This window comes from Olea europaea, chromosome 4, assembly GCF_002742605.1.
Source record: "Olea europaea var. sylvestris chromosome 4, O_europaea_v1, whole genome shotgun sequence".
NCBI lineage: Eukaryota > Viridiplantae > Streptophyta > Magnoliopsida > Lamiales > Oleaceae > Olea > Olea europaea.
In genome coordinates, this window is record NC_036240.1 from 17,501,931 (window position 1) to 17,527,709 (window position 25,779).

At 33.3% G+C, this 25,779-nt stretch overlaps 3 protein-coding genes across 3 annotated transcripts; 2 read left to right on the forward strand and 1 right to left on the reverse strand.

Moving 5' to 3' along the window:
- Window positions 1-3,982: 3,982 nt before the first annotated feature.
- On the forward strand, window positions 3,983-6,929 carry LOC111393854 (sugar transport protein 8-like). Its single transcript, XM_023019595.1, has 4 exons — window positions 3,983-4,214; window positions 4,328-4,647; window positions 5,391-6,017; window positions 6,356-6,929. Exons 1-4 carry the CDS (start codon window positions 4,082-4,084, stop codon window positions 6,821-6,823), a joined length of 1,548 nt encoding a protein of 515 aa, XP_022875363.1. The 5' UTR covers window positions 3,983-4,081; the 3' UTR covers window positions 6,824-6,929.
- LOC111393110 (sugar transport protein 8-like) lies at window positions 6,831-10,483 on the forward strand. The gene is made up of 4 exons (XM_023018507.1): window positions 6,831-6,846; window positions 7,565-8,016; window positions 8,945-9,571; window positions 9,910-10,483. The coding sequence occupies exons 1-4, from the start codon at window positions 6,831-6,833 to the stop codon at window positions 10,375-10,377; spliced, it is 1,563 nt and encodes a 520-aa protein (XP_022874275.1). The 3' UTR covers window positions 10,378-10,483.
- A 1,101-nt stretch (window positions 10,484-11,584) lies between these two features.
- LOC111393855 (transcription factor DIVARICATA-like) lies at window positions 11,585-13,831 on the reverse strand. The gene is made up of 2 exons (XM_023019596.1): window positions 12,585-13,831; window positions 11,585-12,336 (listed from the first exon to the last, which is right to left on the reverse strand). Exons 1-2 carry the CDS (start codon window positions 12,998-13,000, stop codon window positions 11,835-11,837), a joined length of 918 nt encoding a protein of 305 aa, XP_022875364.1. The 5' UTR covers window positions 13,001-13,831; the 3' UTR covers window positions 11,585-11,834.
- Between the last annotated feature and the right edge of the window lie 11,948 nt (window positions 13,832-25,779).

Genomic DNA, 25,779 nt, shown 5'->3' on the forward strand with positions numbered 1-25,779 from the left:
TTTTTCCTTCCAAACCAACTCAAATCACCTTGACTCGGCTTGGTTTGGTCAGTTATTTTATTTTAAATTGTTTTTGCCCACCCCTACATGTAATCACCCATGTTTTATCTATTTATTTTAAATTTAATTTAATGAGTTCAAAAAAGTTGATTGACTTTTTAATGTAGGATTTGCTTTCTATATGGGCTTCTTGTAAAACAGATAGCCTTTAGTAGACTTGAAATTTAGTAAACTTAAATGGATTGCTTGTTTAAAATCGATCCAATCCATTTAATTGTTTTATTTATTTTTTATGTTCACAAGTATCCTTTTACATTTATCATTTTTTTTTTTAATTTCTCCCGAGTTTGTAAAGACGCGGATGAAGAGAGAGCATAATAAACCATATCCGAAGGGGAAGGATAATAACCTCTAGCAAGAATTAGGCTTGATGAGGTACGCTTATGACAAGGGACGATAATGATCTTGTGTTTAATAATCCCACTTTCAACTAGTCGAAATGACCTTCTGAAGTTGATAAAATGAATGATGTACTTGTTTAGCTAAAAGAATTATATTTGATAATTATGTGATAAAATTAAAAAAAAAGTGAAAATAGTATTACAATATTGGGAACAAATTTGGTAAATTTTAACATGGAAATAAACAAATTTTATCCTCAAATATTTATACAAGAAAGAGTCAATTTAGATTGGTCAAAGGTTCTTTGGAATATAATTCGGCGCCAGTTATGAAAAGAAAATGTAACAATAAACGAAAAATCAAAAATTCTTTTTTTACCCTTTTCTTGTTTAATTATATTTTCCCTTTTTCTTCTCCCACTAAGCATTTCTCTTTTTTCTTAGATTTCTTAGATACATTTAACTCCCAGAATAGTTAAAGTAATGTTATCCTATTAGAATCGTGCCATTAATATTTACAATCTCGCAAGAATTCCGTGTTTGGCACATATTAAAATCAAAATTTTAATGGATTTTGTAAAAAATGATGAATGTGTGTTAAAAAATTGTGGTAAATCTTATGAAATATGTGGTTAAAATTAATCGTAACTTTTCTTCTGATTTTATTCAGAATTTTTAGTGGTACCAAACATGGGCATAATACAATCATTATTCTATTGTTACAACGAGTGTGACGATTTTACAATACTATCTCTAACATGCAAGAGTTGTAATTATTTTACAATATTATCTCTGACAAACATAAGTGTCACTTTAGGTATTACGCACTACAGTTTAGTCATCGACAAGGTCAAAACGAAAAATCTTAATAATTTTACAAGTTAGTATAAGTATCTCCATATCCATATCCATATCCATAATATAAAAGAAATTATAAGTTCCAACCTTGTTAAAGTAACATTGTGAAACTAGGTGTTTCTATTTATTCTTAGATGCATTAAACGCCCAACATTGTTATTGGTCAAAGGTTCTTTGGAATATAATTCGGCGCCAGTTATGAAAAGAAAATGTAACAATAAACGAAAAATCAAAAATTCTTTTTTTACCCTTTTCTTGTTTAATTATATTTTCCCTTTTTCTTCTCCCACTAAGCATTTCTCTTTTTTCTTAGATTTCTTAGATACATTTAACTCCCAGAATAGTTAAAGTAATGTTATCCTATTAGAATCGTGCCATTAATATTTACAATCTCGCAAGAATTCCGTGTTTGGCACATATTAAAATCAAAATTTTAATGGATTTTGTAAAAAATGATGAATGTGTGTTAAAAAATTGTGGTAAATCTTATGAAATATGTGGTTAAAATTAATCGTAACTTTTCTTCTGATTTTATTCAGAATTTTTAGTGGTACCAAACATGGGCATAATACAATCATTATTCTATTGTTACAACGAGTGTGACGATTTTACAATACTATCTCTAACATGCAAGAGTTGTAATTATTTTACAATATTATCTCTGACAAACATAAGTGTCACTTTAGGTATTACGCACTACAGTTTAGTCATCGACAAGGTCAAAACGAAAAATCTTAATAATTTTACAAGTTAGTATAAGTATCTCCATATCCATATCCATATCCATAATATAAAAGAAATTATAAGTTCCAACCTTGTTAAAGTAACATTGTGAAACTAGGTGTTTCTATTTATTCTTAGATGCATTAAACGCCCAACATTGTTAAGTAACATCATCCTATTAGAATCATGCCATTAATATTCATAATTCAGAAAGAATTATAATACAATCGTTATTCTAATGTAATATCTCTTACATGCAAGAGTTATTATTTTACAACATCATCTCTGACAAAAATAAGTGTCATTTTAGGTATTACGTACTTTAGTTTCACTGAAATTAGTCGTCAACAAGGTTAAAATATAAAATCTTAAAATACACTAAAATCATAATAATTTTACACGTCAGTATAATTATCTCTATCCATATCCATAATGTAGAAGGAATCATTAGTTCCAACAGAACTCTAACAGGATCAAACCTAACCTCCGGTACAGTATATAAGTTGTTAAGATAGTGAAACCTAGTCCAAACAAACGCTCACCCCTTTCTCTCCTGCTTTTGCTTTTGCTTCTTCTTCATCTTCATTATCATCGTCATCATCCCAAATTTTCACTCATTCTCAGAACCCTAACAAAGCAACCATGGCTCCCCAAATCATGTCCCTCGAAAAAGGGGGTCAAGACTTCCCCGCATCAGTTTAGTCATCGACAAGGTCAAAACGAAAAATCTTAATAATTTTACAAGTTAGTATAAGTATCTCCATATCCATATCCATATCCATAATATAAAAGAAATCATAAGTTCCAACCTTGTTAAAGTAACATTGTGAAACTAGGTGTTTCTATTTATTCTTAGATGCATTAAACGCCCAACATTGTTAAGTAACATCATCCTATTAGAATCATGCCATTAATATTCATAATTCAGAAAGAATTATAATACAATCGTTATTCTAGTGTAATATCTCTTACATGCAAGAGTTATTATTTTACAACATCATCTCTGACAAAAATAAGTGTCATTTTAGGTATTACGTACTTTAGTTTAGATAAATCGAAATATTTCATGACTTTGTTGACCTGACCAGGAAAAAAGAAGTTATCTTTGAGGATACTTCTTATAGACCCTGGGAGAGAATTCTGATTGGTCAATAAAAATCGATTTCAATGCTATTTTTTTTTTGTTTTTTCTGAGTTTATCCAATTTATCGTGAAAGGTGAAATTAGTCGTCAACAAGGTTAAAATATAAAATCTTAAAATACACTAAGGCCCCGTTTGATTGCACGAAATTTTCCATGGAACTTGGAATTCGAATTCCAACTTCCACTTTTGGCCTGTTTGATTGACAAAATTTTCCAGGGAATTGATTTTCCATGAATTTCTAGGTACAACACCTTAAAGCGTGATTTTCCACCTTTTTTTTTCCGCACTTCAGTTTAGTCATCGACAAGGTCAAAACGAAAAATCTTAATAATTTTACAAGTTAGTATAAGTATCTCCATATCCATATCCATATCCATAATATAAAAGAAATTATAAGTTCCAACCTTGTTAAAGTAACATTGTGAAACTAGGTGTTTCTATTTATTCTTAGATGCATTAAACGCCCAACATTGTTAAGTAACATCATCCTATTAGAATCATGCCATTAATATTCATAATTCAGAAAGAATTATAATACAATCGTTATTCTAGTGTAATATCTCTTACATGCAAGAGTTATTATTTTACAACATCATCTCTGACAAAAATAAGTGTCATTTTAGGTATTACGTACTTTAGTTTCACTGAAATTAGTCGTCAACAAGGTTAAAATATAAAATCTTAAAATACACTAAAATCATAATAATTTTACACGTCAGTATAATTATCTCTATCCATATCCATAATGTAGAAGGAATCATTAGTTCCAACAGAACTCTAACAGGATCAAACCTAACCTCCGGTACAGTATATAAGTTGTTAAGATAGTGAAACCTAGTCCAAACAAACGCTCACCCCTTTCTCTCCTGCTTTTGCTTTTGCTTCTTCTTCATCTTCATTATCATCGTCATCATCCCAAATTTTCACTCATTCTCAGAACCCTAACAAAGCAACCATGGCTCCCCAAATCATGTCCCTCGAAAAAGGGGGTCAAGACTTCCCCGCAAAGCTCACAACACAAGTCGTTGTTTGTTCCATCATTGCAGCGTTTGGTGGTCTTATGTTTGGCTATGACATTGGTATTTCAGGTTCGCAATCCTTAATCGTACGTACGTACGTACTTTTTTTTTTTCTTTTTTTTTTCTGGGACGAGGGATTCCCAGTAAGTGCGAACGGTATATAACATGTTATCTATTTTCAGGAGGAGTTACATCCATGGATGATTTCTTGTTGAAGTTCTTTCCAGTTGTGTACACGAAGAAGCACAGAGCAAAAGAGAATAACTACTGCAAATATGACAATCAACTTCTTCAATTATTCACTTCAAGTTTGTACCTTGCGGCTGTGGTTTGCTGTTTCTTTGCATCAAAATGTTGCAAGAAGTTTGGAAGAAAACCTACCATGCAATTGGCAGCCTTTTTCTTCTTTATCGGTGTTATTCTCGATGCCGCGGCAATGAATCTTCCGATGCTCATTGTTGGACGGCTTTGTTTGGGTGCAGGTGTTGGATTTGGAAACCAGGTATTGATTAACTGTGATATAAATCATATAATATATATGTATCTATATGTCATGTCTTTTTCAAGTGATCTGAAACTTTTTTCCACAACATCTGGATGTATTTTATGGCTGCATTCGGATTTTTTTTTTTTTAATCTGTTTTTCTGATTCCTGTATACTATGTGGATATCATTAGGATTTTGAGAAAGTTATTTTATGTATTTTTTTTAAAGATACTCACATTATATTAGCATTTAATTTCATTGAAGTTATTCAATAGAAATAACTATTACAGTCAATTATTTGTCAAGATGATCGATACATTTACCATCTTGTCCAAAATTTTAGACGAGATGATTAAGCCCTCATTGAATTAAATTTCATTTTTATCTCTCTTATTTTCAATCACACAATTTTCTATAAAATAATATTGCATGTAAATCGAAAACTTTTCCTTCTTTTTCAATCATTCATTTTTCAAAAAAATATTATTCCACCCATTATAATTTGAAATAATGGGGGCAAAATGGGGCTAAGATTTATTCATTCCATATCATGTTCTTTCAAGTTTTTCCTAAGTTTGTTGTTCTTTTACGTATACTTTTGTATGTCGAAGGATGGGTATTGCCCGAGTGACGGAATGGCAACTACCCTGCAACATTTTGAATTTTTTTTTTTTAAACTAAGTAGAAATTTTGAAATTTTTGGTTAATATGTACATAATATGTGTATTTTTTTTGTCCCTTCAACAAACTGAATTTCAGGCAGTGCCACTTTTCATATCAGAAATTGCTCCACCAAAGTACAGGGGAGGCCTTAACATTTGTTTTCAGATGTTGATCACATTGGGAATTTTGTGTGCCAACATTGTGAACTATTTTACTTCCAAATTGCATCCTTATGGTTGGAGAATCTCTCTTGGTGGTGCTGCAGTACCAGCCATTATCCTCGGCTTGGGCTCCCTTATCATAGTCGAGACACCTACAAGCCTAATCGAACGTGGTAAAAAACAAGAAGGTCTAAAAGCTCTAAAGAAAATCCGGGGAGTAGAAGATGTCCAAAAGGAGTATGACGAGATTCTACAAGCGACTGAAGTCGCTAAAAAGATCGATCACCCTTTTAGAAACCTAATGAAACGGTCGAGTAGGCCTCAACTTATCTGTGGTACTATTTTACAAGTTTTTCAGCAGTTCACCGGAATCAATGTGATCATGTTTTACGCCCCGGTTTTGTTCCAAACCATGGGGTTGGGAGGAGATGCATCTCTATTGTCATCTGTAGTGACTGGTTCAATCAATTCAGCATCCACATTGGTTGCAATTTTTGGTGTGGATATATTTGGAAGAAGGGCTTTACTTATTGAAGCAGCCATTCAAATGCTTATTTCTCAGGTTTGTGACATGTTAAGTAATTAGGGCTCTATTGGAGTTGATTTTATTTTTCCTTTCTGTAGAAGAATTTTTTAGAGGAAATTACCTTAATATTTGTTTGAAAACTAATTTTCAAAAGAGTTTTCTATTTCAAAAGTACTTTAAAAGGAAACCACGTTGGATTAGCTTTCTTTAAAAATTTTTCTAACTAAAACAAGTACTTTTATAAAATTAGCCGTCCAAAAACTCCTTATGTATCTCAAAAGCTCTTTTTGACTTTTCTAGAGTCATGCTAGACAGACTCTTAATACAGTTTGTTTTCTTTAAGGATGCTATAATACATTGTTGTTTTTTTGCAGGTTATTACAGGAGTAATGCTTGAAGAGCATCTCAAAGCAACAAACTCTATATCAAAAGTTTATGCATACATAGTGGTGGTGTTGATCTGCGTTTTCGTGTCTGGTTTCGCATGGTCTTGGGGTCCTTTGGGCTGGTTAATTCCAAGTGAAATATTCCCACTCGAGACGAGAACTGCTGGATTTTTCTTTGCTGTTAGCGTGAACATGATTTTCACCTTCTTGATTGCTCAAGCTTTTCTCACAATGCTGTGCCATATGAAATCCGGGATCTTCTTTTTCTTTGCTGCATGGATTGTTATAATGGGATGTTGGGCTGTGTTCTTTCTGCCAGAAACTAAGGGAATCCCCATTGATGAAATGAATGAGAGAGCTTGGAAAAAACACTGGTTTTGGAAGAAATATTTCAATTCTGATGATGAAGCTATTAAGCCTGTGGGAGATAAAGCATCTACTGAAGGGAAGGCTTGATCTATATATGCATGTTCTCAAGAGTCAGTCTTGTTAATTTTTTAGTTTTTTATTTTTTTCATGACTGTCTTATTAATTAATTCGAATCACTCTTTACAATTTATTATCTGAATTTCTACTTCAAAATTGTTATAAATTGTTAAATTGGAAGTTGGTTTTCGAAGGCATGCAGATTTTTACCCCTTCTATATCGCTCAAGTAGTTAAATTGGACGTCAGTTAGTTGGACTTAATGTTAATCTTGTTGTGGGAATATATTGACGAGAAGTATTCAATTCAACCTGAGGACAAAACCGATCTCACTATATCCTGGATTTTTGGGTTCGTGATCACTAAGGAGTCTCGCTTCTTTCGAATATCTTCATGGATATGATTAAAAGCATTTCTTGCTAAACTTTGACCGAAATTAGGACCTTCCCTTTCCTTTGACCAATGGTTCCTCCAACCAATTTGTCCGTCCTTTCTATTTCTCGATAAGTGGTCACGCTCTTTTGGGTACATACGTATAATCTTAGTCTTTGTTTGATTCTTTGGAATGATTTTCGGGATAAAATATCAGAATATTGTCCAAGAATATAGAAAATCAATCGGACAACCGAAAGTTTGAGGTCCTCGTTTTAATTTATGTGGTTAATATTATGATAAAAATCAGAATAAAGTGGCATACGGTGCTTTCGGGTGCAACATGCACATATGGTGTTCTTTTTCTATAAAGAAATTGCCTAGTCTTGTCATTTCCAAGTGAAAAGCTACCTATGTTCATATTGCCTCCTTGAACGTACGTACGTACGTACTTTTTTTTTTTCTTTTTTTTTTCTGGGACGAGGGATTCCCAGTAAGTGCGAACGGTATATAACATGTTATCTATTTTCAGGAGGAGTTACATCCATGGATGATTTCTTGTTGAAGTTCTTTCCAGTTGTGTACACGAAGAAGCACAGAGCAAAAGAGAATAACTACTGCAAATATGACAATCAACTTCTTCAATTATTCACTTCAAGTTTGTACCTTGCGGCTGTGGTTTGCTGTTTCTTTGCATCAAAATGTTGCAAGAAGTTTGGAAGAAAACCTACCATGCAATTGGCAGCCTTTTTCTTCTTTATCGGTGTTATTCTCGATGCCGCGGCAATGAATCTTCCGATGCTCATTGTTGGACGGCTTTGTTTGGGTGCAGGTGTTGGATTTGGAAACCAGGTATTGATTAACTGTGATATAAATCATATAATATATATGTATCTATATGTCATGTCTTTTTCAAGTGATCTGAAACTTTTTTCCACAACATCTGGATGTATTTTATGGCTGCATTAGGATTTTTTTTTTTTTTTAATTAGTCGTCAACAAGGTTAAAATATAAAATCTTAAAATACACTAAGGCCCCGTTTGATTGCACGAAATTTTCCATGGAACTTGGAATTCGAATTCCAACTTCCACTTTTGGCCTGTTTGTGAAACTTTTTTCCACAACATCTGGATGTATTTTATGGCTGCATTCGGATTTTTTTTTTTTTAATCTGTTTTTCTGATTCCTGTATACTATGTGGATATCATTAGGATTTTGAGAAAGTTATTTTATGTATTTTTTTTAAAGATACTCACATTATATTAGCATTTAATTTCATTGAAGTTATTCAATAGAAATAACTATTACAGTCAATTATTTGTCAAGATGATCGATACATTTACCATCTTGTCCAAAATTTTAGACGAGATGATTAAGCCCTCATTGAATTAAATTTCATTTTTATCTCTCTTATTTTCAATCACACAATTTTCTATAAAATAATATTGCATGTAAATCGAAAACTTTTCCTTCTTTTTCAATCATTCATTTTTCAAAAAAATATTATTCCACCCATTATAATTTGAAATAATGGGGGCAAAACGGGGCTAAGATTTATTCATTCCATATCATGTTCTTTCAAGTTTTTCCTAAGTTTGTTGTTCTTTTACGTATACTTTTGTATGTCGAAGGATGGGTATTGCCCGAGTGACGGAATGGCAACTACCCTGCAACATTTTGAATTTTTTTTTTTTAAACTAAGTAGAAATTTTGAAATTTTTGGTTAATATGTACATAATATGTGTATTTTTTTTGTCCCTTCAACAAACTGAATTTCAGGCAGTGCCACTTTTCATATCAGAAATTGCTCCACCAAAGTACAGGGGAGGCCTTAACATTTGTTTTCAGATGTTGATCACATTGGGAATTTTGTGTGCCAACATTGTGAACTATTTTACTTCCAAATTGCATCCTTATGGTTGGAGAATCTCTCTTGGTGGTGCTGCAGTACCAGCAATTATCCTCGGCTTGGGCTCTCTTATCATAGTCGAGACACCTACAAGCCTAATCGAACGTGGTAAAAAACAAGAAGGTCTAAAAGCTCTAAAGAAAATCCGGGGAGTAGAAGATGTCCAAAAGGAGTATGACGAGATTCTACAAGCGACTGAAGTCGCTAAAAAGATCGATCACCCTTTTAGAAACCTAATGAAACGGTCGAGTAGGCCTCAACTTATCTGTGGTACTATTTTACAAGTTTTTCAGCAGTTCACCGGAATCAATGTGATCATGTTTTACGCCCCGGTTTTGTTCCAAACCATGGGGTTGGGAGGAGATGCATCTCTATTGTCATCTGTAGTGACTGGTTCAATCAATTCAGCATCCACATTGGTTGCAATTTTTGGTGTGGATATATTTGGAAGAAGGGCTTTACTTATTGAAGCAGCCATTCAAATGCTTATTTCTCAGGTTTGTGACATGTTAAGTAATTAGGGCTCGATTGGTGTTGATTTTATTTTTCCTTTCTGTAGAAGAATTTTTTAGAGGAAATTACCTTAATATTTGTTTGAAAACTAATTTTCAAAAGAGTTTTCTATTTCAAAAGTACTTTAAAAGGAAACCACGTTGGATTAGCTTTCTTTAAAAATTCTTCTAACTAAAACAAGTACTTTTATAAAATTAGCTGTCCAAAAACTCCTTATGTATCTCAAAAGCTCTTTTTGACTTTTCTAGAGTCATGCTAGACAGACTCTTAATACAGTTTGTTTTCTTTAAGGATGCTATAATACATTGTTGTTTTTTTGCAGGTTATTACAGGAGTAATGCTTGAAGAGCATCTCAAAGCAACAAACTCTATATCAAAAGTTTATGCATACATAGTGGTGGTGTTGATCTGCGTTTTCGTGTCTGGTTTCGCATGGTCTTGGGGTCCTTTGGGCTGGTTAATTCCAAGTGAAATATTCCCACTCGAGACGAGAACTGCTGGATTTTTCTTTGCTGTTAGCGTGAACATGATTTTCACCTTCTTGATTGCTCAAGCTTTTCTCACAATGCTGTGCCATATGAAATCCGGGATCTTCTTTTTCTTTGCTGCATGGATTGTTATAATGGGATGTTGGGCTGTGTTCTTTCTGCCAGAAACTAAGGGAATCCCCATTGATGAAATGAATGAGAGAGCTTGGAAAAAACACTGGTTTTGGAAGAAATATTTCAATTCTGATGATGAAGCTATTAAGCCTGTGGGAGATAAAGCATCTACTGAAGGGAAGGCTTGATCTATATATGCATGTTCTCAAGAGTCAGTCTTGTTAATTTTTTAGTTTTTTATTTTTTTCATGACTGTCTTATTAATTAATTCGAATCACTCTTTACAATTTATTATCTGAATTTCTACTTCAAAATTGTTATAAATTGTTAAATTGGAAGTTGGTTTTCGAAGGCATGCAGATTTTTACCCCTTCTATATCGCTCAAGTAGTTAAATTGGACGTCAGTTAGTTGGACTTAATGTTAATCTTGTTGTGGGAATATATTGACGAGAAGTATTCAATTCAACCTGAACCGAGGACAAAACCGACCTCACTATATCTTGGATTTTTGGGTTCGTGATCATTAAGGAGTCTCACTTCTTTCGAATATCTTCATGGATATGATTAAAAGCATTTCTTGCTAAACTTTGACCGAAATTAGGACCTTCCCTTTCCTTTGACCAATGGTTCCTCCAACCAACTTGTCCGTCCTTTCTATTTCTCGATAAGTGGTCACGCTCTTTTGGGTACATACGTATAATCTTAGTCTTTGTTTGATTCTTTGGAATGATTTTCGGGATAAAATATCATAATATTGTCCGAGAATATAGAAAATCAATCGGACAACCGAAAGTTTGAGGTCCTCGTTTTAATTTATGTGGTTAATATTATGATAAAAATCAGAATAAAGTGGCATATGGTGCTTTCGGGTGCAACATGCACATATGGTGTTCTTTTTCTATAAAGAAATTGCCTAGTCTTGTCATTTCCAAGTGAAAAGCTACCTATGTTCATATTGCCTCCTTGAATTCTTTGCATTAGAATATACTGTTTCCACAAGTACGTACTAGTTAACACTATAACGAAAAACGAAAAATTAGTCAATATTTCTTCTTAAAATCTAGTTCAGCATCTGAGCGTACCAAATATTCTGAATTATCCTAGAATTCCAAATCGAGTGCTCATGATAGTCGAGCAGTATAAATACAACAAAATTGAATGTCAACTATTTGAATGCTTTTTTATCATCCAGTTCATGTTCTATTTATAACTAGATCATCATGAAGAAAGAGAACAATGGGACGATAACGCCACAATTTCCATCCCGAACACCTCGCTACATGTTGTTGTCACATAGATTTAAGCCTCAGTTAATTATTATGTTACGGTACGCTAGCAACAGTGTGAGGCAAGAATGAAACTAATCGCGAGAGAAAAAGCATGTGCCAAAGACATTTGGAGCAATAACAATTGTACGAGTCTTTCAGTAACAAGTTCGATTTCAATGTGAGATTTGCAACTTCAACTTACTGGCAACACCTTGAATCTACCTCGAATGCTGGGGGATTCTGCATTGCATTTACAGTGGTGAAAAGTTCGTGCTCGTGAAACAAAATATTCACAAAAGAAGATCAAAGAGCACAAGCAATCTATGCTACTAAATCCAAACTGGGAATTTCAAACTAACATAGTCTAAATCCAATATCATGCATGAGGAAAATAATGCCCTGACTGCATCTGAAACGCCATGTTCTGAGATCCCAGTAATGATTCATGGATCCCACCTCTTTGGATGAGTTGTCCCTGCATTTTATTTCCATAAGAATTCACAGCATAGGGAGGAGAAAACATATTTCCAAGGCCTCCTCCAGGTTGAAAGCCACCAACTGCATCATTGGGTGATCGATTCCAGTGGAAAGTATGCTTTTGCACCGGAGCAGAATTCGACTGCCGTGGAAGAACAGCAGACGGCTCCGGTGAAGGCGGGTTTTTATTCTCCGGTGAAGGGTTTTGATTCTCGTTGAGGTTAACCGTTGTTATATCGTGAATGCTCGCTCTTCTCTTGTCTTTTCCTCCGGAAAGTTGCCTAATGAAGTACTTTTGAGCATGGCTAGCAACTTGCGTTGGTGTTCTAGTAATCACAAAATTGCGCGAGATATTTCTCCAATCCCCTTTTCCGTACTTCTTAAGCCCCATCAGAAACAACCTATGTAACAAAATCATCCCAAATTCATGTCAATAACATCAATCAGTATGAAACTAATTAATAAATTCAAGTACATACATTCCAAGGATGAAATTCATTAGAAAATGTCGATTATATCGAACTTGTAGTTGATTACTATGCAAATTACTCTGTATAATCTAATCTAAACTTCCAATAATTAAGTATTCCAGCAATATCCATTCAAAAAAAAATGAAGTTCGTTATGGTATCAGAGATAGAAAACACACTTGTGCTCCTCTTCTGTCCATGGAACACCCTTTTTCCTTTCATGTTCATTAGGCCTAATCGAAGAGGATCTCTTTCCCTCGGAAACATAAGCATGATCGAATCCATCAAATCCGTGGCCACTCCCCCATTCAAGTGTAAAAGGCGACGACATGCTATACCCAGGAATTGGAATTAGCCCTGCCTCTATATTACTAACATCATCTTCCAATACCTTATATTGCCTAATCACATCCCACTCAGTTTTCCCTGGAACCATTTTTGCGACTTTTTGCCATCTATCGGGCGTATCCTTATCGTATAGAGCAAGAGCATTCTCGAAGGCCTTGTTTTCAGCTGGAGTCCATTTTGTGCTCCCGCTCTCCTCAAGCAACCAATTTGAATTAGAAAAGTAAGAACTTGGTGATAAAATCTCCATACCCCACCTTTTGAAATTCCAGTAACTAGAATATATGCTGAAATATCAGGAGATTTTGAACAAGTTTTGATTATGATGAAACAGAGGAGAGAAGTGCAGAGTAAGATGAGATGTGGGAAAGGAAATGCAGAGAGGTGGAAGCATCACAATGGCTATATCAGTGTTAAATCATGAGGCATTTTTGTGGAGGAATCAGAATAGCTTTTCCTCTACAGCCACCTCTCGCTTGAGGAATCTTAAAAAGATCACACCTTTTACAAAATCAAAGAAAATTTCACAAATTTTCATAACTAGAAAAAAGGCAATAATTAATAAAAAGTAAAAACTATTTCAGTCAATACAAAATCCAGCAAAACCATCATTAAGATCTGAACCCACAAAACCAAGGGGCAAACTAAGACAACAACTAAAAAAACAATTCCAATAAAATGATACAAGATCCTCAATCAGAAAGAAGAGTTAATGGATATTTATCTTCCCCAGCTTGAATATTTTGATATCCCACCAAGGAAAAAGCAAAAAGGTGCAAGAAACAGAGACAGTTAATAAAGCTGAAAGATGGAAACTGGAGTGAATAAATCAGTGGAGAAAACTCTGAATTCTGAGACGAGACTGTGATTTTCGTGACAAGAAAAAAAGTGATAAAGGGGGTCTTCTGTTTTCCTCCTTTTTCTTGAAGTATTGGAAACAACAAAGAAAAGAGAAGAAAGCAAGAAAAGCAATCTGAATCGGAATTTTTGGCCCAAAAAACTTGAGAGAGTGCGTGTGAGAGAGAGAGGGTAGCTGAAGAAGGTGGAGAAATGTGATTGGACGGGATAGTGTTTGTGGATACTGAAAAAGTTTTCCTAATAGTTATTATAATAATAATTGACACTCCTGTCTTTCTTTTCTTTTCTTTTTTTTATTTGAAAAAGATTAACACGACCAGTTTTTCTTAATTATTTTATTTTAAATAATTAATGAAGTATGAATGGCCCTCCATCACTATACATGGAAACTCACCCCTAAACCTCTCAACAACACTGCATCACAAAAGGGTAAGGGTTAGTTTCATATTAATATGGATTTTAAAATTTTCTTACTTTTCTTTAATAGTCAAAATAAAAGGTCTGTTTGGTGGGATTTCTATTTTCATTTTTAGGCCCCGTTTGATACACATTAATGTAAAAATGAGAAAGAAAAATATAGTCGTTATGAACCCCACACAAGAGATAGAAGTCAAATATGATGACTTGATGTGTTGAATAACGATCATATTTTTCATTTTAATGGACAAAAAATGAAAAACAAAAGGGAACTTATTTTTAAAAAAGAGATTGTAGAGAAAAGTCAAATTCTTCTTCCACCCAATACACTTTCAAAATATTATCCAAATAGTCTACCAAATGATCCTGAAATCCTTTGTACTCATTTGAGCCTTAGTCGAATCAAATTTGAACTAAATGAACTCCATTACAATCAAATTAAGACTTCAAATTTCATCTTAAAAAGCTACAAATGAATGGTGGTGTTGGCTATGTTCCTTAAAGTCCGAGGTTTAATGGGCATATATTGCTGTCATCAGGTAAATGGGCAGCCAATCATGTTTAGTTACATAATTCAAGTCAACGAGCTTTTGATTAAGGTTAAGATTGACTAGAGCCTTTTTCAAAAGTCAGTTTAAGCCGACAATTGCGTTCTCTAAGTTGAACTAATTACTCATAATTTGGTCAACGACGAGTTATATTGTTTAGTTTTTTAGGGTCTTACAAATACAGGTGAAATTTTGGAAGGACTAAATTGTAAGGAAGGAAAAGTTCGGGGTGTCTTTTACACAACACTATATAAATGTAAAACATGTAGACACGAGCTGCTCTGATGTAACGCTCAAGAACTTTCTTCATGTTTTCAAATTTATATTTCACCAGATGACAATGGAACGGACTTACCGTGCAACAAAATAAAAAAATGCTGAAAAAAGTATATAAAACATATGTTAAATAAACTATAGAAATATAATTGTGCATAACTAATCTCCTAAGTATCGGTGTTTAGATTATACTAAGTATCGATGACATAGTACACTAATTATCAATAAATCTAATCATTTTATGGGACCTATCATTATTTTCCACCACATTAATTAGTGTGTCATGTCATTGGTATTTAATATAAACTAAGTACAAGTGTTTAGGAGATCCATTATCTATAATTACGTTCAAATACTATTAAGAATGTAACTCCTAGATGGTATGCCCCTGCCCCCAGTTGAAAAAATGTATCCTTTCAATGCTCTTTATTAAAGTATAAATATTGTATGATCCTATGATCCTTACTGTGACGCAATTCTAAAAGTCACGAGTCATTCTACATCAACGATTGAATATCAATCATCTTAGACTGAGTCATTGGATATTGACTCGTTTGCAAGAACAAGCATTAACAACGAAATCTTCAAAGCTGTTGGACATAATTTGGGAGGTCCAATGTTTCTAAACTTCAAGAATGTCCTAACTAGTGTATGAAGTAGTTGAAGACTAATCTTGAAAATCATATGATATTATGGGATACCATACTTCAACAGAAGCAAGTGTAGACACGAGTTTTGTAGTATACCAAGCAGGCATGTTGTCACTGATAATATTATACAAAACTCATATCTCTATCGAAACATAATATTACATTGATAACCTAGTTAACTATGGGATATTATGCTTTGATAGACGTACATCTCCAAAGTATGGTGTGCGGAAAGCACTTTTTGTCATGCACTTATTTCTTAATAGTGATTCATTTTACACAATTTCTCATGCGATCAACAAAGTCAATATTATTGTTCATCAATAAAATAGTCAATGATCCATCATTAATTTAGTTTGGCATGTCCGCCGTGAGTAAATTTGATGTGCATGTTTTAAACACTTTCAAGAAATATTTTCCTTGCCAATGTCAACATTGGCAATGAAGACGGAAAAAAGTATGCCCTTGTTTAGTCTCATTTTTTGAAACTCATTTTCAACTACATAATTTATGGGATCTGCAAAGTTTCAGTCACACATTTTACTAACTTTTATCGAAATCCACTAGACGTCTAATTTTTATCCAAACCAAACATGGAACTATGTTGTCCAAAAATTAACAATTTATTCAAAATTAATCAAAATAAAATATTGCTTTTGTTGTATTACATAATTTAAAAAAAAAAAAACTAACTATTAGATATTTAGCCCTTGTTTTAGCCTCATTCTTGTGAAAAAATATATTTTTAAATAGTGTATTGATGAAAAATGTGTGGTTAAAAAATAAAAAAATCATAAATTTACGTGTAATATTATTTTATTAAAAAATGTGTGGTTAAAGTGTAGTCAAATTATTGTTGGAAAACGTATTTTGATGAAAAAAATTAATTTAAATTGAAAGCAATATTATTATATTTAGCATTTTTGGGGGCATTGGATCCAAACAGAAGCTGCCAAATAACGGTGCAGATCAAATGTCAAGATGAGATGCAGGACGGGACCACGGCGCCATTTTCGATTCGCATTAATTACTGAAAAAGGAATTCACACTGGGCACAGCTCCAAAAATGAGGGACCCAATCATGCAACAAATGTCGCCACGTAAGATGCATGGCTTGAACCCTGTTGCACTGGGTAAAAATCATGCTCTACTCTCTTCTGTGTAGCCTACTGCCCACCACTGCCATTTCACATTGTTTGGTTAGGTACAAAGGAAGGGTAATGCCGCTTGTATACCTTGATGTGTACGCATTGGGATATACCTCTCGCATGTGGAGGAGGGCTCACCCATAATTTATTGTATGTAAGGACTCTTCATGTGAGAGAGATGTAAATTCGTGTGTACATCATTATATACGTGTATGATCATCTACAGGGAAATAACCTACAGGGGTTGCACAGGTGTGTGCTGGCAGCACTTGTGTAGTCGAATAATTTTTTTTTTTCCAGTGTCCAATGTAATGATTCGACATCCTCTCTGTAATGACCTTGGCAACACTTTTCCTGCACGCTAAGCAAGGTTCGTTTGGTTATCGAAATGGTGTCGGAGAAATATAACACCCTCCATCGCAGTCTCAACTCATACAAGTCCAACGGCTTTTTATAGCTGACTACTTTTTATTTGGATACAAAATGAAAAGGAGTAAAAGTATTTTTTATACTTATCTCAAAAGTTATTCCAACTTTAGGAGATTGGATCATTACAAGAAGCAAATTAACGTTTGAAAGATTTTGTTCAGAACGTAAGTTTCATCTCCTTACAGTTAGGACATTTCTAATACATTTTGTGAAATATAAACGGCATCCAAGTTGAAAATTATTGATCTACACGATATTTAGGTCTAGGTGCAGTTTGATTTAGGTCGGTTTCGACTCCAACCTGAAATCAAAATCAAATTAGTCGATTTGGATAAATTTTAATCCACACCAACCCATTCTAACTCTTAAACTGAACCAAACCAAATAAGTTTGGTTCGGACTTTTAGTCTAAATTGAATTTTTTTAAAAAGAATTGTCCGAGTTTTTGGTTTGCTGAGATTACAAGAGCTAAAATAACCAAATAATTTTATATTATAAGAACTATTGACTATCAAATAGAATCGAGTAAATAGAGATATATCAACAAAAAACTTAGAAATTTTGTTGCTTTTTTATCTAGTCTGACTACTTGAGTAGGGAAAAATGTAAAGTATAACATAATGAGACTGTCAAAGGAAATTCTCAGTGCTATTACTTATCGACAACATGATAGACTAGAGAGAATTGAGATATAGTTATGAGATCATGACTTATCTTTTGATTTTTATTTTTCTTAAAAAAATTAAAAAAAAAATGGTAAATGTATGAGTGGGTTGGGTTGATCCGATTAACCAATGTTCGAGACTTCAAACCATGATTGGACCAACCCACTTGATTGTGTTAAAAGAAAATCAAATAAAACCAATTACCTGGTTTGGTTGATTTTTCGATTTTTTTCCTAATCTAATGATATTGATATCTAACGAATAGACACACGTGTTCATAATTAATACCTAACATGTTTATCTATAAGCCATTAATAATTTTTAGCTATCTTAAATCACATCTAAATTTGCATAAAAAAATATAAAAGTAAATAACAAATGAAAAATTTGGTGAGTCGCCATATCTAACAGGGCACGTGTATCTTGATGAAATTATAGATCAGGTCGCTTTTTATCATTTGTCTCGTTACCTTGATAGAATTTCTATTAGCTTGTATTAGAGATGAATTTCTATTTCGATCATGTCGACGAATCTTGGCTTGACTTTTTATTATCAACCTCATGATTTGCTGGTGTCCTTTTATGAGTCCGTATACATTTGCTTCTATAGCTAGAATCGAAATTTGTATGAAATTAACACGGTCAAATTTGGAAAGCTTCGTACACTAAGTCCCTCTTTGCGTTTTGATAAAAATTAAATTTTTGGTAGATTTTGATAAAAATTAATGAAATATTTGATTGAAAATTTGATAAAAGTTGTAGATTTCATTATATATGTGATTGAAAATAAATTTGAAAAAAAGTTTATAAGAAATGAGGGCAACTAAAATGAGTGGATGGCCTACTACATTTCTATGTAGTTAGTGTTTTGATTTAGAAAAAAAAAAAATTGGATTTCAGTTTTCCCTCCTTCCTCGAGGAAAATTAGAAAGGGATAGCAGAGGAGTTATAGGGAGAGTGAAATATTAACTCTAATGTCGAACCAAAGGGCACCTACTGATGTGACCAACTACTCCACTTCCACCCTTTACTCACCCTTTGGAAAACTCTCACCTCACTTTATAGGGATAAATATAAAATGGACTAGACTTGGTTGAATCCACATAAGCTGTCTCCATTGGTGTGCATTATGGTTTACTAGAATGGGTGCTCATGTTTGGTTCAATTAAAATATTAAATAAAATTAAGTTAATGTTAACAATTAGATTTAATTTCATAATGGAATCATAATTTTTCAACCATGTATCCGATCAATTTTGATCAAATTCTACTAAAATTCGATTTTTATTTTTTATATACCCCAAAAGTGGGATTAATTTATGTTGTTATATTAAGGATTGATTGCAATGAAGTTTTCGATCTTTATTTATTATTGCATTTATATTTCTAACTCCTTTTTACCGTGATTTTTTTATTATTAATCTTTCATTAACCAACCCATTCGGTTCCTGAAGTTGGGTATATAGTAGGAATTTAGAATTAGGGAAAGACATATTTGATTTTCTTTTTGTTGTTCTTATGGTTATTTAAAAATTTGTGGGGCAAATGAGTCTTTTGACGTCATACTAATAGGTTTATTGAACAATTTTTTTTTTTTTTTATCAAGGATAAGATATGCTAATAATGGTTAAAAATAAAAAGGAGATGAAAAACATTAAGGACATAAATACAATAATAATTAAAGTTTGAGAACTTGAAGTACATTAAGCCATTGTATACAAAAGTAAAATATAATCAACATACTTTAAACGCCTATTTGACGACCATATTTTTCAATCTTTTTTTCTACATACTTATTTTCAATCACACAATCACAAAATAAAATATCTTGCGCGTAAAATCAAAAAATTTTCATACTTTTTAACCTCATATTCTCCTAAAAATCACTATTCAAAACTATTTTTTTAAGAGTATGGTTGTCAAACAGGGACTAAATTTAAATTGTCACGTGACTAACACTTTTTAAAATGATCAAACAAATAATCAACTATTCTCTTTTAAAAATGGAAAAACGTTTAACACGACCCATCAACAACTCTACCCAATCAAGAAGAGAAGCCACTTCCACCATAGGCCTCTCCGAGGTCATAAATGCATAAAAATTGACTTTCTAAGAGTACCATTAGCACAAATGAATTCATTCAAAAAAGAGGGACTGAAAAACTAACAACATTCCATCATCGATTGTCACTCCGAATTAGATTACATGGGTGGGACTGGGAAGCATATAATGGATTCCAGCTCTTTCTAAAATTTTTAGTGTTTTTTTAGGTAGAGTATTGTCAACATTTTAATTAAAAGTTGTAATTCATGACACAAATACAATTCACTCTATTTTATCAAGATCAAGCATGAGAATCTCCTTAAAATCCACTGTTTTAGGCTCACCACCATTTCAAATATGTCTTACATTATCTAATTACTCTACGTAAGTGTTCCAGTATCAATTCTCACGTTGGATCTTCAACTCTAATATCAACTGATATAAGGTATTGTCACTGTTGTGTGTGGTCATACTTGGCCAATTCACCTGGGCCATTATGGCCCACTCAGGGCGAACCATGTGGCATTCCAGCCGAGGTGGCATAGATTGTCGAGGTGGGCAATTTCGAAGCCCTTCAAGTCGAAATCCACCAGCCGAGGCTCCTTTTTTATCGAGGCCTGTAAACGTACCTGAGGTCCACACGCCGAAACCCATGAACCGAAGCCATGATGCTGAATTTAGTTGAAGATAGCTGAAGCCCTCAAGCGGAAGTATTGTGTGAAATGGCCGAAGCCCTGAAGCAGACACAGGAGCCTCCGAACCACAAAGGAGTGTCCTCCATGTTCACTTCCCCCAAGAGATCGTCTGCATAAAGATCTTATTCGAATGATTGATGGAACGTTTGTTATAAGTATAAAGGTCAAATCTTGTCACTAGTATGGAGGCTCTGCACAAAGCAATAAATGCGCAACAAGCTAGCAAGTCAAACCCCATGCCTAGGATGGGATGTTTAAATTAAAGAGATGAGGCCACGTGCCATCTCATCCAAGGGCTCTCATTTCACATATATCACTATAAATACTTCCCTTGTGTAACATCAAAAGGCTAATGCAAGAATCAATACAAAGAACTATATTTTACTCAACTCTCTCTCACTCACTTGCAATACACAAATCGTGTTTATACACATTTATATGCACATTTACGAACACCGGTTGGTAATTATTGTACAATCGGATCACGAACAACTCGTTGGATTTCGAACGTCACTGTCCCGCGTCGTTGGGCTACTCCCACGCCCTTAGAACCGCTCATTTTAGACTGTCTACATGTCTTAGCGTATTGGACATTCGTCCACGTGTGCGCGGTGGGATCGGCATCTGTTGGCAATACTTTTTGGGGTCAACAGTCACCACTTTACTAAAAAATTATAACTCATGTCACAAATGCAGTTCACTCTATATTATTCAGAATCAAGTTTATGATTCCACCCGAAAGGAATGAAATTCATTCTTGTTTTAGGATAATGATGGAGATTTTTCTTGGCCTTACTAAAATGACAAAACTTTTATTTAAATACCTACTCTTGCTCGATGCACCTGCTCTCGTGCTATAACTCAAGAGAAAAAACTAGTACAATTCAAGAACATAACTTATCCGTTTCCCAAAAACATCAACCTGTTCGAGCAAATAACTATTTGAAAACCGACACTAAAACTTCCACGAACGATATGCAACTTTATAGTTAATTTCATGGGTACCAAAAATTCATTGTCACAATGATTGAAGTTCCATACTCACGCTTTTGAATGTATTTGGACAGTTGCAGCTCAAATTTCCGAGTCGTTTTGGTCACATGTAATATGCTCTCTTTTTTGCCATCGGCCCACCCCTTAATTATTAGGTATACCCTATGCCTCGGTGGTCGAAACCTCTATTCAATGTGACAGCATAAGAATTAAATAACATCGTGGCCAATTTGTATACCCTTGGAGGACCACATTGGAAATAAAGAAATAAAAATGTAAAAAAGAGTACCCAATCCCCATTCTGCAGGTGTCCTTTCCGGGACAGGAATAAGACCACTTGCTGCATTATTGGACAAGAACATAGAAAAGAAGTCCCAATGAGATTCTCCAATAATATCCAATTTGAACAGTTTGGGAAAAGAAAATCAAATATTTCTGAAATACACGTAATTGCATTCAAATTTGATTCTTTAGATCTCTTGATATTTTTTATTTTATTTTTTTAATGATGGGGGAATTTATAGTCGCTACCCTTCGAGTGCGCACTGGATAAACTCTAGAACTGACTCAATAGCCTGCAAACCATGCCAACAAAGTAAATTGCACTAGGCAAACCCTGTACGACAGGCTCGACGGAGAAAGTGTTTGTAGGGAGAATCGAACTCGTGACCAGAAGTCTTCGCGCTCACCTAATCCACCAACTCGACCACCTATAAAAGACATATCTCTTGATAATTGATCCTACACAAGCATGTGTAAGAATTGAAAGGCATTGACCAGCCAGATTACCTAACCACTGTTTAATTTAGATAAGATTCAGACTTTCGGTAGATTTTTAGAAATATTGATGAAATGTGTGAGTGAAAAGTTGCAAGTTTTATCGAATGTATTATTAAAATTATTAATGATTTTGACTTAAAATTAATGGACTTTTTTTAGCTTAACCAAATAGGGATCTAGTATCAAGAAAGGCTAAACACTCAAAACTAGGCTAATGAGTCAAGGTAATGTCTAGTTGTATTTAAGTAAGTTGGATAATTAAATTTGGATTGAAATTTAATTGTTTGATCGAACCCTTTCATTATACAGAATATGCATCATTGACGAAAGTACAAAGTTAATCTAATAAGTTGCTCTACGACTCGGGAAAGTGATTTAAATAGAATAATAAGTCGGACCATTAGATCAAGAGTTCTTGTTAAATTTTGTGTTCCTAAACCTTAAAATCGAGGACCAGACTATTTTAATCCTATTCTGATGGTAACTATAGAACTGAATTGATTCTAATTTTTAAAAAAATTTTAAATTAAACCAATAATTAGTTAATAAATATATAGAATGATTAACACTTTTGCTGCATGAAACAGAAGCAGGAAAGTGGAGGGTAAGCCCCCAGGGTACATCTCCAAGTGGTAAAAGGGGAGGGTGGAGAAATCCAACTTTACTTGAGGCTTCTGCGTCAAGGGTTCGAACCAATATAGATTTGACTCTTGGGTAAGTGCAAGTATACAAGCAACCTTTTACCCTGTACCCTTGGAGGCATAACCTGCGATTTACCTCCCTCACGATACTTCAGGATAGGGGCGATGAGGCACCCTTAAAATTGGGGTTCAACCTTTTTAGGAAAGTGGAGGCTAAAATTTACACTTTACAATTATGAAGTTAGTGAAATGCGTGCCATTTAAGGTAGTGGACAGACTTTAAGAAGTCAGCAATGTCTTTGTTGTAAAATAATCAGCACAAATATAGATTACAAGTGAAATAATAGCAACTACGCGTAAAATAATCAGCAAAAAGAGTCTCTTTAACACATCAAATAATATATTTTATTTTTAAAAAATGAGGCTTAAATAAAAACTTAAGATCTACCACTTATTTAAGTACTTGGCAATTATTACCAAAAGCTATATATTTCATGATGTAAGTATGTAGAATTTGAGTATATCATATCTTAAATTTAAATTGTTCAGTGATTGTAACGAGTTGAATCTTAGCTAAGTGACCTAGTTCATAGCCATCTATCTATATGGAACAAAGTCCTAAACCTCGTCATTGAAAGAAAGAAAAGATCAAGAATCATGAGTTCCTACAAGTAAGTCTACTGAAAACCTCCCTCTCCATTTCTAAAAGCATATAGAAATGATAAAGCACTGAGAATAAGTGAACTACATAGGAAGAGGGTGTCTTTATTTCTCGATTGAAAGTTGTTTCGATTTATAAATAATTTTTACTAAGTTACGTTGTCTATAAATTAATTTTAGAGTTGGCAAAATTATTCACGTCGCATTAATAACTACATAACAATACCAGTACAAAAACACTTGAACTAATTACAATTTGTGATTACATATAAAAGAATAAAACAAAAATCCTTGATGCAAGATCCTTCATTGGGAACATGGTTTTGGCTATACTTTATGTATTGGTTGTCTAATTGTTCCCCATACATTTCAGTGAAATTCTAAATTAGATACAAGACTAATATTTTAATTTTTGAACGTGACCCCCCCCCCCCCCGCTCCCCCAAACAAAAATAAAAAATAATAAATAATAAAAAAATGGTTGGCTCCATCTTGCACATGAATGCACTTAGTGGTTGGCTCTCCAACTCCTACCAAGAATAACAATATAATGCAACAACCAAAATTTAATTCTTTATATTTATATATATAAATTGAGAAACAGGTTTTATTCATAAAATACCACAAGACGTGTCGAACCGTAATTTCGTATGACACGATTAAGTTGTTAGTTATGTGATTTGCATTGAAAGATGATGTATAAATCACAAAACTGATGACGAGACTACCAAAAATGAAAAGTATATATTTGGTACGATAAATTAAATACTATCAGGCCATGTTTGATAGGTATGAATTCCATAGAAAATGGAATTTGATTTCTACCCAAAACCAAAATTGGATGTTTTATAGGTTTTTTTTCTAGGGAATTCATTTTCCAACTTTGATGCCACCTAAACCATTATCCACCAAATTGAGGTGATAATTCATTTTCTAGGTTGCTGGCCGATTTTTTATTTTCGTTTTTTTGTGGCAATGGAAACAAATTCTATCCCTAATTGTAATTTTTTTTCCTTTAATTGACAATTTTCATGTAAAACAAAGTCAAACGAACACCAAAAGATAGATGATTTTCTTGAAATTTTTTTTGGCAATGAAAACAAATTTCATTCCCAATACCAGTAAATTTTATCCCTTTAATTGATAATTTTCATGTAAAATAAAGTCAAACGAACCCAAAAAATACTTTTATTTTAACTTTTTTGTATGAAAAATTATACCAATCAAATACAATAATTGACAATTTTTAGACAATTCAATTCCCTAAAATTTGTTTTCTTTTCATTCAAATTTCATATTTGCAATCAAATAGATTTTTAGTTTTATATATGTGAAAATATTGTTGTTTATAAATTATTATCCGAAAATCGCAATTGGCCCTTAACTGATGGAAGGGTTGGGTCGGAGTGTGTGAGAAATGATAGGGACTACACATTTCACAATATGATAATAATTGCATGCGTTGGCAACTTGTTTCCATTAAAGGAAAGATTCCTATTGGGTGTGGACCGGTTCGTTTGTTCTCTTATTTGTAAAAGTCAATACAGCATGAGCATGTGATTGGGCACTCCGGTAAGCGTGTATGCGTGTGCATCAACCTTCATGCGCGCAATATTGCAATCACTGAATCACCCCATTGGTTGGACTCTTGCATCATTTATTACGGTTTAAATCCAAATCAAAGTTAGATTTTACAACTTGTTAATTACATATTTCATTAATTTTTATTAAAATTTACTAAACATTAGATTTTAATTTCCATAAAATAGGGGATAGGTATCAACGCTTAAACAAGTCATTATCTTGCATTGGCAAGTTAAAAAAAGAAAGAAAAAAAAAAAAAAACTTAGATTATTTGAATATTAAAATAATAATGTAATACTATGGATATTTTTTGACGAAGCTTCGTATCTAGTAATATCGAAAGTGTAATTTGGGTAATTTTCACTAATTTAGGGATAAATGAATTACTATCATATTGTTCACTGAATAAAAATACATTCCAACTTTATTGAACAATGAGACAGTGCCGAATCAATGCATTTAGGCTTCACTACATTACACAACTGCACATCCAATGTTGTCATTTATATAAAATACTTTTTATGCTATAGGTGTAACTATTTGTTGGAGACCGTTCGTTCTATTAATGAATTTAACAAATGATTATAACCCGTCAATTACTCCGAGTTAATTCAGATATCTAGATCTATTAAGTAATAATT